Genomic DNA, 14,611 nt, shown 5'->3' on the forward strand with positions numbered 1-14,611 from the left:
CTGAGGGCTACTTGTGGGTCTGGTAGTGAGATATTTAGGGCATGCGATTTAGCGAAGTTAATTTTAAGGTGTGCTATGTATTGGAAAATAGCAAAGTCTTTTAAGAGGTTGGGGATCGTAATCAGTGGGTTGGACAGAAACAGGAGGATATCGTCCGCAAAAGCGGCCACTTTGTAACTTTTCTGTGCTATAGATATTCCATGTATATCGGGATTGTCTCTCAATCTGCGTAAGAAGGGTTCAAGTGTAAGAATAAATAGGATGGGGGATAGGGGACAACCTTGACGCGTACCGTTTTTAATGTTGAAGGCCTCTGACAGGATGCCATTTACTCGGACTCTCGCCTTTGGGTTGATGTATAGGGATAGAATAAGGCTAATAATGCGATCCCCAAAGCCAAGAGTTCTTAAAACCGCTTCAAGGTAGTCCCAGGCTAGCCTGTCAAAGGCCTTCTCCGCGTCTAAAGATAGGAAGAATCCCGGGGTTTTAGTGGAAGAGAGCCAGTGATGAATATTGATAGCTTTAAGGGTATTATCCCTGGCTTCTCTCCCAGGGATAAATCCCACCTGGTCTGTTGATATGAGCATAGGAATTAAGGGGAGAATTCTATTAGCTATAATTTTTGCGAAAAGTTTCAAATCAGTATTTAGTAGGGAAATTGGGCGGTAACTAGAGGCCAATTCTTTGTCCTTACCCGGCTTAGGGACAACACAGATGTGTGCGTCTAATAGGGAGTTAGTGATTGTGTTAGGTTTTGCTAATAGATTAAAAGCTTTCAGGAACGGCGATGTTAGAAGATTTGAGAAGGATTTGTAGTATGTCAGACAGAAACCATCTGGGCCGGGGCTTTTACCTGTTTTCATATTTTTAAGGGCCATGAGAAACTCACTTTCTGTTATTGGGCCATCTATTAATTTAGCTTGCTCAGGGGATATGGGAGTAGGGCAATTATGTTGAAGGAAATCAGCAATTATATCTCCCCGGCTCCTGCTGTCTTTGTGTGGGTGGGGTTGAGGGGGGAGGTTATAAAGGTCCTCGTAATAACGAGCAAAATGGCTCGCTATTTCCTCACTACTAGTAGCTGATGTTGTCGCAGACGATCTGAGTTTGTGGACTGTGTTGTTTGCTTTTTTTGTTTGTATAGCCTTAGCTAGAAGCTTACCACTTTTATTGCTTTGCTCATAAAATAGTTTTTGGGATAGGATAAAAGTTTTCCTGTTTTTTTTCCCCAATTCTTCTCTGAGAAGATTGCGGGCTTGCTCTAGTTCTTGTAGGGAATCTTGAGCTAGGGTAAGTTTGTGCATGCGTTCTAATTTGCGAATGCGGTCTAGCAGTGCATTCGTGTTATCCTGCTGTAAACGTTTGCGATGAGACGCAAGTTTTATTAGCTCTCCCCTGACCACACATTTGTGGGCCTCCCACTGTATCAAATGCGATGTATCCGGAGTATCGTTTGTTACAAAGAAATCCTGAATGATCTTCATGACCGTGTCCAGGTATAGCTCATTTGTTATAAGAGAAGCGTCTAGTCTCCAAATTTTTGATCTCTGTGTGTACTCTGGAAATTCCAAAGTAACAGTGATTGGGTTGTGATCAGATAGGAAAGCCGGTTCAATTGTAGCCTCTGATAGCAGTGGAAGGTCTCTTTGTGTTAAAAAGAGGTAATCAATTCTAGAATGTCGGTTATGTGGAATAGAATAGAATGTGAAATCTCTTACTCTGGGGTGAAGTGTACGCCAAGAATCATGGAGGAGGAGATCCTGAAGCTGGGTTTTAATTTGTTTAAGGGCTTTAAACGGGATTGAGGACGTTCCAGATGAGGCATCCTCCAACGGGTTAAGAGCTACGTTAAAATCGCCTCCGAGCAGGAGGATGCCTGACTTGAAAGAAGCTAGAGACATAGCAATCTCACGAAAAAAGCTAACCTGCTGTGAGTTAGGGCTGTATATATTGGCTATAGTAATAGGATTATTCCAAATGGTACCTTTGATAAAGGCATAGCGGCCATTTACGTCAATTAGTGATTCAGTAATGGCTAAGGGTGTGCGTTTTGAAATCAGAATAGAGACTCCCTTGGTTTTCGCGATAGGGTTTGTTGCATGGTAGGATATCGGGAACTCTTTATTTGAAAATTTGGGTATTTGTTCAGATTTGAAATGTGTCTCCTGGAGAAGGATGACATCCGCTTTAAGTTTTTTCATATGTGTCTGGAGTTGTGATCTTTTTTCTGGGATGTTCAACCCTTTTGCATTGAGGGATATTATTTTCAGCTTGTTCTTGATGGATGTTGTTTTTGACATAGGCATTCTGGCACGTGTTACAGAAAGCTTATAGAGAGGCAAGTAATTTATATGTGTTACGTCTAGCTGGTTTAGAGAGAGGAAAATAAGAAGGGATGGGGTGGGGCGGGGGAGGGTAGGTATGGAAAGGACAGATAATTTACGGTATAGATATTAAAGAGGAATGTGAAGGGGGGGGCGAGGGTAATACCGACTGCAAGGATAGTCCAGCTATCCAGCCTTGAAGGAGTTGTCTCCTGTCGGAGGGGGTCAGCACAGCTTTGAGGACTGTGCTGTTGTAGGGAGTGGTAGGACTAGTGAAGATGGGAGTAGGATATATAAGAGATAGATGTAGAAATAGTAATCCGTTGCTACTCAGAGGGTTAACACAGGCAATGAAAATTTTTTTAAGGGGACAAACATATTCATTAAAGGGGAATACATACATGGGGAATATTAAGGCACTTTGCAGGACACGGGTGTTTAACGTGTATAAGTTGCGCTTGATTTATACAATGGAGGAAGGGTGACAATCAGGAGAGAGAGTGATGGCTAGGTCTAAATTTTTTTGATGGAATCTAAGAGGATACCCCTAAACCGATGAAAAATTAAGATCATGAACATAGAAGTATGACAGTTGAATGTAGCTCAATAAAATACAGTACCGTCTTGAAATATAAGCGTATACGTATAACTTTTATATTGAACAGACACTACTTATAAGGAGGAAGGAACCCAACTAAAAAAAAAACAAAAAAAAACAAGAGATTCAAGGAGGTTCAAAGTCCACATTTAGGAGTAATAAACAGAATAGCTAAACATCTTGAACAAATAAAAAGACCCCTGTCACCCCAGCTATCAGCATCATGTAGTGGTAACACAAGCGGAAAAACATCTGTAAATATTACCATCTCGTATACAGGAGATGGACAGGTAAAGAATGTAACCTGCTAATTGTCTGGGCAACAGGATAAACCTCTAGGGACATATGTTCTGCAGGACATCTCTGAAATGGAACATAACACTTGTAAAGGTAACCGGCTGACCGTATTAGCAAATAAAACCTAGTGTTTCAGGAACTCTTTTTTTTTTTTTTTTTTTTTTTTTTTGGGGGGGAGGGGATACAACAGTTAGGTTTTGAACTCTAACTAAGTAGTCTTAGCTCCCTTGTAATAGACAGCGTCGTCCAGGCCTGTAATAACGAGTGTAAGAGTTCCAAATCTGCGGGGAAAAAAGAGTTTGAGCTGCGACTGATCAACCTATTTCAATCTGGTCCAAGTCACAGTATTGGAGTGTTCTGATGCAATGGAAGAGATAAGGAGAGATTTGACACTCCCCTGTCTCGTTTAGTGGTAGATGCTTTGGAAGGAGAGCGTTTCATGTCCAATAAAGGAGAAGTCCTCTCTGAATGAATGTGTAAATGTAGAGGGTGCAGGATAGCACAAGTTTGAGAAGATACTGCTATAGCACATGTGACAAAATGGAGCTTGACGTACCTTAAGAACGGGGTAAACTCAGCTGAATGCCAGAGGAAACTAAGTTCAGTCTTTCCTCGCCTTTCTGTGCACCGGGGAGGCCGGGACACTACCTTCTCTCGGAATTATTAGTTTTTTATTTCTGAAAAATAGTTTTAATGTATATATTTTTCTAATTTTACTTCACCAACTTAGATTACTGTGTTCTGATCCATCACATATAATTTAGTTAAAAAAAAGTCAAGGGTGAATACTTTTTTGCAAGGCACTGTATATGTTGCTGTTTTTTTTTTTTTATTGTTTATTTAGCAGTCAAAAGCAGCACAAGAAGCCAATCTGGTCATGTGCTGACAACGAACATGCTGATGGGAGGAAAAAGCAGAGTGATGTGGAGATAAGCTCATAACAGTACTACTACTCCTTTCAATGCCCAGTCATAGGCTGAGGGTGGGTCCATTACAGCCCTTGGCTCAGAGGACCTAATTCATATACCCCTGGAACCGCTTTAAATACATTTTCTCATCAGCAATTAGAGCAGTCTTGTGACTATAGTGTCTAGTTTAAGCTTCTAGGAGGAGTCTTAATTTTCCCCGGATTGTCCTGTGAGGCTGCATGACCCCTGACCCTCTGTCTGGACAGTGCTGATTGGCCATGTGCTGATCACATGCACCCTCCCAAAAAAAAAAATCAAACTCTCTAGCAATACACACCAAACTGAGCATGTGCAGATTGCCCCCAAGGCTCTGTTATTTCAGCACTGTGGAAGAAGGGGAGGTTAAGAGAAGACAGAATTAAATGGCCTTTTTATACAATGCAGAGGATTACCCCTTTACCTTCCAAAGTGAGTATAACATGCTTTACTGTATATGCAGACTCATTTTACTGTTATGGGTTTAGTAACACTTAAGAAACAGACCACACTAGGCATGAGAGTGCATCCTTCTCAACATGGTCTTTTTTTTTTTTTTCCTGTGCTGGGAGCTAATGATCAGGCTTGTGTTGACACGCCCTCTTCCATGCACAGCCATTCACTGGGAAGACTGGCGTGCTGCTATTTCTCCTCCCCCAGCTTTGAAATGCAGCTAGGAACAGAGGATATATCATCACTTAAAAAAAAAAATAATAATAATAATAAAATGGGTATTTATAGTGTTTTTTTTATATGTACATTGGGTATAGAAAAGAATAATAATCACATTTTGTTGCAGCCTGAACTTAAGACAGACACAGATTTTGTTTTATCCAGCTATATTTACTAGTGGAACTTATAGCATCCAAGTGAAAGACGTAACCCCAACATGTCAGAAAAAAAAATAAAGAAAAAAGAATCATTTAGTTGGAAAAAGGATCACCCCCCCCCTAAAAAAAAAAAAAAGGGGGGGGGGGGTTCTACACTCACCATATGCATAAATGTTTTGGCTTTCATTTCTTCTTTAAACTATTGTTTAAGCACATCTTTACCAGTATCAGACCTGTCTTTCAGCCTCTGGAGCTCCATGCATGTTTCTTCAATAAACATTGCGCTGTTGTCAGTTCCTATATTTGAGGTTGCTTAGAAACTGTGATCAGGCATAATATGCTTGCGCTGATGACTCATGTGAAGATAATGTGTGACCGCAATGTCCTATATCCCACAAATAATTTCTATCAATGTTCAGACAGTTTTAGTAATATTAACTTTAAAAAGATTTTTTTTAAATGAACTTTTTTGGAATTTAGTTAGATAAAAGGATCTTGGATTTGTATTTTGGAAACCTCCAATTTCCTAGAGGAAATGATGACTTTTTAGTTGTATAACATTGTTTTTTTATTTTATGTGCAAGGGTGAAATCGGTTACCACAACTTCCTAAATGTGCACAGTACTTTTTTGTCATGTACGTTAGTCAGAGCTCTTCTTCTTCTTCTTTTTTTTTTTTTTTTTTTTTTTGGTGTGTGGCTGATGGCATGCTAACCTACATTAAAAAGTCATAGATGCCATCTAGAAATATTGTTGTCAAAAGATTTAATTCTTTCTGAAGAACTGTTTATCTTTTGTTGGCAGCCATCTAATAAATGCCTGTGGTGCCACTTGTTTTGTATCTGGTTTTAGTACATAGATTTAGTGTTTTGGCATTTGCACTATTTCTGATCAACCCTTTTATTGTTTGCAGGCTCTGTGCCAGGAACTGGAAGCCACGTTTTATGAAGGAACTTTCAACTGGGATACAGTGAAACAACACGACGCTGCCAGCCTTCTAAAGTTTTTCATTCGCGAGCTCCCTCTGCCATTACTCACTGTGGAATACATGAAAGCTTTTCATTCTGTGCAATGTGAGATAATTAATTTAATCATCTGTTTTTTTTTTTTTTTTTTTTTTTTTTTTAATATGCAGTATGATAGTCCTACAGCAGAGAATTTTATTTTACCCTTAAGATGCAGTTGCCGCTGTATTATGAAATTGATTTTGTTTGAAGCGTAGGAAAGCAACAAAGGGGCATTTATGGTCGGAATAATGAAGCTATTGACAGCTGGGCCTTTGGACCTTCTATTATACTCCCTCTTGCTCAGTACGACACTGTGTCGCTTATTACATCGTTAACAGATCACGGAGTATAGCGCAGTATGGCGCGTCATATGACTAATTTTGCAAGTCTAAGCATTTTTATTAGTCAAGTTAATTTTAAGTTAAATTTATAATTGTATTATGCACAGTAAGCTTCTTTTTTTTTTATTTAATTTTTTTTGTGTACTTTCTGATTTCGTTCAACAGATAAGCATTTTATATTTCGTTATAGGTAACCTCTATCCTCATGTGAACTGGCTGGCCGCAGTTCTTTTTTTCATAGAGTACAATGGAGACCCTGTGTCTCATCACAGGGATAGAGCAGGAGTCAGCCTAGCATAAATTGTGACATTTGGACACGATCTCCCGCTGATCTGAGGTCTGCGTTTTGGGATTATTCATTGAATGGGAAGGTCAAGAGGAGCAGTAGGGCTTAAATCTTATAAGTAGCATCCTCTATGTTATAACACATAAAGGTGTGTATACTGTCAGCATGCACAGCATGTATGCTTGCAAAGCTTTTTTTTTTTTTTTTTGTTTAAGTGCATCCTTTTTCCATTGTAACGAAAACGAGACATACCTGTGCTCAGATCCCAATAGTGTGTACGTATGTATATAATATGGTGTTAAACGGGTGTTACCACATGTTAACACTACAAATTCTGGATGGACCCTCTGCACACTGCCATGCTGCTATATTTCAGCAAACTATGCAATGAAAAACAGGGATATTTAGTTCACATATATTGTAATACATGTTTAAACTGACCAACTGCATCAAAGTAATTCTTCTTATGACTAATCCTACTCTGCGTTGCCACTGGCAATGCTACAGTGGACACAATGGGGGTCATTTACTAAAGGAAAATCCACTTTGCACTGAAAGTGCACTTGGAAGTAAAGTCGCTGTAGACCCGAGGGGGACATGCAAGGAAAATAAAAAAACAGCATTTTAGCTTGCACATGATTGAATGATAAAATCAGCAGAGCTTCCCCTCATTTCAGATCTACCCCTTAGATTTAGAGCGACTGCCTTTCCATGTGCACTTTCAGTACACTTTCAAGTGCACTTGCAGTGCAAAGTGGATTTGCCTTTCGTAAATAACCCCCAATGCCAACATGTAGTTCCATTGTACATACCTCTCCTTAACCACTTGCCGACCGCCGCACGACGATGTACGTCGACAGAATGGCACGGGCAGGCATAAGGGCTTACATGTACGTCCTTGCCTGCCCGCCGGTCGGGGGCCCGATTGGGCCCCCGCCCGGTGCCTGCGGCGGTCGGTATTCGTTCGGGAGTGATCCCGGACGAGGGGACGGCCATTCATTCATGGCCACCCCCTCGCGATCGCTCCCGACTAATGAAAATGTCCCGTGACATCACTTCCTCTCCTGTAATGTAAACACAGGAGAGGAAGTGATGTATTCTCTCCTCCGTGTCGGTATTTTTCGTTCCGGCACCGAGGAGAGAGGTTTGGTGAGTTGCACCAACACACCACACATACAGTAGAACATGCCAGGCACACTCACACCCCCCCTTTACCCCCCGATCACCCCCCAATTACCCCTGCCCCCCCAGTCACAGTGACACCAATTGCTTTTTTTTTTTTTTTTTTGCATTGGTGTCATTTGTGACTGTAATAACTGTTAGGGCAGTTAGGGTTAGCCCCCTTTAGTTCTAATGTGCCCCCCTAACCCCCCCAATAAAGGTTTAACCCCGTGATCACCCCCCGTCGCCAGTGTCACTAAGGCTGGGTTCACATTGCAGCGGTTTATGAGAACGAATGTGATTCGCACCGCACTGCAGTGCAAATCACATCCGATCTCTGTGCGATTCGAGTTCAGCCATACAGATAGTATGGCTGAATTCGTGTCGCACCCGCCGCAAATTCGCACGGGACCCTTTTTTTGGCCCGCAGCAGAATCGGATCGCATGGGTGTTCACACCATGCGATCCGAGTTTGCAGATCGCACTGCGATATGCGAACTGATCTGGGGGTGTCAATAACATTTCACTGACACTCCCAGCAGTTCGCATAGGGCAGTGTGAACTGCCGCCGGGAGGCATGAGATGCGGGAACCCGCCGCGGATTCATGGCGTTCCCGCATCGCTCCAGTGTGAACCCAGCCTAATAAGCGATCGTTTTTCTGATCGCTGTATTAGTGTCACAGGTGACGCTAGTTAGGCAGGTAGGTATTTAGGTTCGCCGCAGCTTTTTATAGCGCCAGGGACCCCATATACTACCGCATAAAGCCCCCTGATTGCCCCCTAGTTCACCCTTTCACCAGTGATCACCATATAACTGTTACAGGTGACGCTGGTTGGTTAGTTAGTTATTTTTTTTATAGTTTCAGGGCACCCGCCATTTATTACCTAGTCTCACTAGTGTACCCCTAAATTTAGGGGTGTCTACTTTCCAAAATGGGGTCATTTGGGGGGGGTTTGTGCCATCTTGGCATTTTATGGCCTTCAAAACTGTAACGCCCTTAGAAAGCCTGAAGGCGGTGCTTGGTTTTCGGGGCCCCGTACGCGGCTAGGCTCCCAAAAAGTCCCACATATGTGGTATCCCCGTACTCAGGAGAAGCAGCAGAATTTATTTTGGGGTGTCATTTCACATATGCCCATGGCATGCGTGAGCAATATATCATTTAGTGACAACTTTGGGAAAAAAAAAAAAAAAAAAAGTTTGTAATTTTCCCGCAACTTGTGGCAAAATATAAAATATTCCATGGACTCAAAATGCCTCTTAGCAAATAGCTTGGGGTGTCTACTTTCTAAAATGGGGTCATTTGTGGGGGTTTTGTGCCATCTTGGCATTTTATGGCCTTCAAAACTGTAATAGGTAGTGAGAAGTGAAATCAAAAATTTACGCCCTTAGAAAGCCTGAAGGCGGTGCTTGGTTTTCGGGGGCCCCGTACGCGGCTAGGCTCCCAAAAAGTCCCACATATGTGGTATCCCCGTACTCAGGAGAAGCAGCAGAATTTATTTTGTGGTGTCATTTCACATATGCCCATAGCATGTGTGAGCAATATATCATTTAGTGACAACTTTGTGAAAAAAAAAAAAAAAATGTTTTTTGTCATTATTCAATCGCTTGAGGCAAAAAAATAAAATATTCAATGGGCTCAACATGCCACTTATCAATTTCCTTAGGGTGTCTACTTTCCAAAATGGGGTCATTTGGGGGGGTTTTGCACTGCCCTGCCATTTTAGCACCTCAAGAAATGAGATAGGCAGTCATAAACTAAAAGCTGCGTAAATTCCAGAAAACGTACCTTAGTTTGTAGATGTGACAACTTTTGCGCAAACCAATAAATATACAATTATTGACTTTTTTTTTACCAAAGACATGTGGCTGAATACATTTTGGCCTAAATGTATGACTAAAATTGAGTTTATTGGATTTTTCTAATAACAAAAAGTAGAAAATATCATTTTTTTTCAAAATTTGCGGTCTTTTTACGTTTATATCGCAAAAAATAAAAATCGCAGAGGCAATCAAATACCATCAAAAGAAAGCTCTATTTGTGGGAAGAAAAGGACGCAAATTTTGTTTGGGTACAACATTGCATGACCGCACAATTACCAGTTAAAGCAGCGCAGTGCCAAATTGTAAAAAGACCTCTGGTCATATACCAGCAAAATGGTCCGGTCTGAAGGTGGTTAAAGTGGTTGTTAACCCCCCCCAAAAAAATTTATAAAGTACAGATTCTGGTCCCTTAAAGCAGATTAAACAGCACAGTACTTGTGCTGTGTAATCTGCCCCCCTCTAAACTGTAAAAAAAACAACTGTCTGATCCTGCCACTTACTGTATCCCCTCTCTGCTCTGACCATGATAACCAGGGCTGCTGAGCCCTGACCACTGTGGTCAGAGTATGTCCCTGCTCACTGCCAGACCCTCTATTTTAGCCTGGTTTAGCACACTGTATTATTCTTTTATAAAAACGAGGCTTGTAAATGCCCGTGTAGCGTGATTTTCAGGCCGGCGACAAGACTCTCGGCTAGGTTTTCAGGGCTACTGCAGCAGGGGATGAGCAGCCATGTGACCTCCCTAGCTGACGTCAGAGGGAGATCTCGGTACCTCCTGCAGTATCCATATATCGGAGCTGTACAGCGGCCACGAGTCATGTGACCAGCATGAAGACTGCGCTAAACAGGTATTTAGAAGCCTCGTTTTTATAAAAGACTAATGCCGCGTACACACGATCGCACATTCCGACAACAAAATCCATAGGATTTTTTCCAATGGATGTTGGCTCAAACTTGTCTTGCATACACACGGTCACACAATGTTGTCGGAAATTCCAAACGTCAAGAACGCCGTGATGTACAATGAGCCGAGAATCAACCCCTAACTGCATTCGAGCCCCAGGTGTCATATTTATTTTGCCTGTGTACCACTGTTTCTTCACTACTACTTTAATTTAGTTTTTTCATCAGCATATCATTTGTTCTGTACATGAGGAAGGGAAGAACATGAATTGGAGTGGAGCTAGGCAAGCATCAAACTGGTCCTTGAACAGGGGATGGTGTACATTGTCAGTGCTGACATCATAAGAAAGCAGGACAATGCATCTGCTGAAGCTTAAATGACTTAATGACTTACATACACAGTCACACAAAGTTGGTCGGAAATTGCGAATGTCAAGAACGCGGTGACGTACAACACATACGACGAGGCGAGAAAAAGTTCAATAGCCAGTGTGGCTCTTCTGCTTGACTCCGAGCACGCGTGGAACTTTGTGCGTCAGAATTGTGTACACACGATCGGAATTTCTGACAATGGATTTTGTTGTCAGAAAATTTGAGATCCAGATCTCAAATTTTGTGTGTCAGAAATTCCGATGGAAACTGTCCGCTGGAGCCTACACATGGTCGGAATTTCTGATAAAAAGCTCCCATCCAACATGTGCTATGCCAGGCTCCAATAGAGGGTCTAGCATAGACTTGTATGAATAGGTTTACAAACACTTTAAAATGTATTTAGACAGAGAATACTGCTCACTTGTTAATACAACCTGACTCTAAAAATGATTTAGCTTTGGATAGAGAGAGAACGATTTGAAATTCTTTTCAGGTGTTTATTTTTGTCACTCGTCCTACTGGGGAGATGTGCCTTACCTTCCTAAAAGTGAGTTTTTGTCAATGACATTGTTCAAGACTAGGAATGGGCTCGGGCGTGTTTGGGATCCTAGTCCCAATCCACCTGCCCGATTCCGCCAGGAAGCTGACACTGCACATCGCTAATCACAAGCAGTGAGACATTTCCCGGTCCGCAGCTGCACAGATCAGAAAATGTCTCAATGCCTGCGATTAGCGTTGTGCAGTGTCAGCTTCCTGGTGGGATCGGGGCGGGAGGGTTGGGACTAGGATCCTGAACACACCTGCGCCCATCTATATTCAAGACACTCCTTGTCCTGAATAAACGTTCTGAGAAAGGCCCTTTCCTCCTCCATCCAAAACAGAAAAAACATGTGTTGGCTAAAGTTTGGCTTTAAACATGGGCGATTTAAAATGAAAAATTACAAAATTACAAAATGACATAACTTTTAAAGTGTATGCAAAGGCAATATTTTTTTTATTTTTTTTTTTAGCCCCTCTGTCAAGGTTTTATTGCAGCCTATGCCTTGTTCTGGAGATAAACTCTATTTGATCTCTGCTCCTGTGACACCTTGTAAGATAGGAATTCTGTTCATTTTGGAGATTATTCGTATTTACAGTTGTATCTCCAGAACAGGAAGTGAAGGGAAATCTCCCTAGATAGGCAGAGGAAGAAAAAAATAACTTGATAGAGTAAGGAAGCAAGCATTCTAACTCCTATCTAAAACGACAACAAAGCATTTTTGGTAACTAGACTCTAGCTTTCTTTGCACCAGTTTTAATAAATCTATTTCTGTTTACAGCAGAATTGAATTGGGTGTATATCTTTTGTATAAAATATCCTTACATATTGATGTATCAAATCTAAATTCACAGAAAATGTCAATTCTGGGCTGTCATGGACAGGCATTGCATCTTGTCTAGTTATATTCATTCTTCTTAGTCCTATATTTAGTATGGTGCTTTTTGCTACTTACAGACCTCCCAACAAAACAGCATAGACTCCAAGCTCTGAATCTTCTGGTCATTCTGCTGCCTGATATTCACCGTGACACCCTGAAGGTCAGTTTTTAATTTTTTATTTATTTTTTTAAATTTATTGCACATTCCTCTTGTGTAGTAATGCATGCCCTTTTGTAAATGTGAAATATTCAATTTGTTTGTGGACACATTTAAAAGCAGACAGTGGGTTGGAGTTGTTAACAATAGATCCATTCTCTAAAACGGTGTAACTGAAAGCACATGGATAAACTTGATCTTGTTGTTCTGAATGCAAAATATCCTTTGTGTCCTGTTTTTAGGCTTTACTTGAATTCCTACAGAAGGTTGTGGATCACAGAGAGCAGAACAAAATGACTCTGAAGAACGTTGCCATGATAATGGCTCCTAATCTCTTCACTGACCATACCTCCTCAATAAAAGGTGTAGACCAAGACGCTGTAACCAGTGCGGCCCGGACAGCTAACATCATGCTTTTCATGATCAAATACCAGAAACTCCTCTGGACAGTAAGTGGATACACATGTGCTGTCATAATCTTTCTCCATACAAATGCCAGTATTACAGAATGTTAAAAGGACAGTCAATTTAAACGTTTGTCATAAAACACCCAATTATTTAAGAGGGTATGCCACTTGCACACCAGCACATTTTTTTTGGTAGTTTTTTTATATAAATGTATATATATTTTAATATGTTTTTATTGGCGTATACAAAAAGTACAAAACATACACAAATGTACAATAACACAAAAAACAAACCTGACACAAAACCCACGCAGGAGCTCCGAAAAAGGCACTACAGTATAATGATAAAGATTAAGAACAAGACAGTGAGAACAAATAATGCGGCTCGTGCTCAGCGGGAGAATAATAACGGTGTGTCAACCCACAGGCTCATTGCGAACCCAAGACGGCCCTCAGGCTGATGGGGGGGGGGGGGGGGGGATAATAAGGGATACCTGTCAGGCGCCTTAAACAGATGTCACAGTGGAAGGGTCTGCCATCACTTTTCGGATTTTTTCGGGCAACCTCTGTGCAAATATGTCTCTTTATAGAGGAGCAAGGCAGCATTAACTTGCTGTTACCAAAGGAAGAGGGAGCCCGTTTCTTCCAACATAAGGTGATAGTTTTCCTAGCATAGAACAAGAAGAAAACTATCAGGGCTCTTTCCACCATTCTAGGTACCAGATCCTCTACCAGACCTAGCAGACATACTCTGGGGGATGGAAATATTGGAGACTCCTGCTATCGAGTTTTCCACAGAGAGCGCTTGTGCCCAATATACACAAATTTTAGGACAAAACCAAAATATATGGGTGAAATCACCCAAGGAGTGGACACATCGCCAGCACTTTAGGGAGAGGGAACGCTCATTTTGTGTAACCAATAAGGCGTGAGATACGCTCTATGAATCTTAAATTGAATGAGATGGTCTCGTAGGGAGACTAGAATTTTGAATGGGAAATCCCATATGTCTTCCCAGTCCTCAGGGTCCAGCTCTGGAGGATCATGGTACCAGTGCTGGGGAAGAGCTGACAGCTCACAGGAAGGCATGCCAGCACATTTAAGAGAGAAATCGGTCAAAAAGCAATTAAAGCTTATTACTCAGCATGATGTGGTAAATGTATGATCCGGGCTTTATTCTGAGAAGTATGTTTTCTTCCATTATTACTCTGGGTTTCTAATGTAAGAACAACTCTAATTTGAGAGTAATGCCCGTACACACAGTCGGATTTTCCGACGGAAAATGTTCAATGAGAGCTTTTTGTTGGAAATTCCGACCGTGTGTAGGCTCCTTCGGATATTTTCCATCGGAATTTCCGTTGCACCAAATTTGAGATCTGGTTCTCAAATTTTTCCGACAAAATCCATTGTCGGAAATTCCGATCGTGTGTACACAATTCAGACACACAAAGTTTGTGTGTCATGCATGCATGCTCGGAATCAAGCAGAAGAGCAGCACTGGCTATTGAACTTCATTTTTCTCACCTCGTTGTATGTCACCACGTTCTTGACATTCACAATTTCCGACCAACTTTGTGTGACCATGTGTATGCAAGACACATTTGAGCCAACATCCGTTGGAAAAAATCCATGGATTTTGTTGTCGGAATGACCGATTAATGTCCGATCGTTTGTACATGGCATTAGTCATTTTAACTTCAGCAGATGCATTGTCCTGCTTTCTTATGATGTCCGCACTGAAAATG

General features: G+C 41.4%; 1 protein-coding gene across 3 annotated transcripts in view; it reads left to right on the forward strand.

Annotated features, from left to right (window-relative positions):
* The window catches only part of ARHGAP18 (Rho GTPase activating protein 18), a 200,756-nt gene that overhangs the window by 168,316 nt on the left and 17,829 nt on the right, over positions 1-14,611 (forward strand). For all 3 annotated transcript variants that reach the window (XM_077486888.1, XM_077486889.1, XM_077486890.1), the window contains exons 9-11: positions 5,906-6,065; positions 12,380-12,462; positions 12,702-12,908. In XM_077486888.1, coding sequence (XP_077343014.1) covers positions 5,906-6,065; positions 12,380-12,462; positions 12,702-12,908 — 450 coding nt within the window. The remainder of the gene's footprint in view (positions 1-5,905; positions 6,066-12,379; positions 12,463-12,701; positions 12,909-14,611) is intronic.

This window comes from Lithobates pipiens, unplaced genomic scaffold (assembly GCF_037356315.1).
Source record: "Lithobates pipiens isolate NorthernLeopardFrog02 unplaced genomic scaffold, aLitPip1_a1.2 Scaffold_18, whole genome shotgun sequence".
Lineage (NCBI taxonomy): Eukaryota > Metazoa > Chordata > Amphibia > Anura > Ranidae > Lithobates > Lithobates pipiens.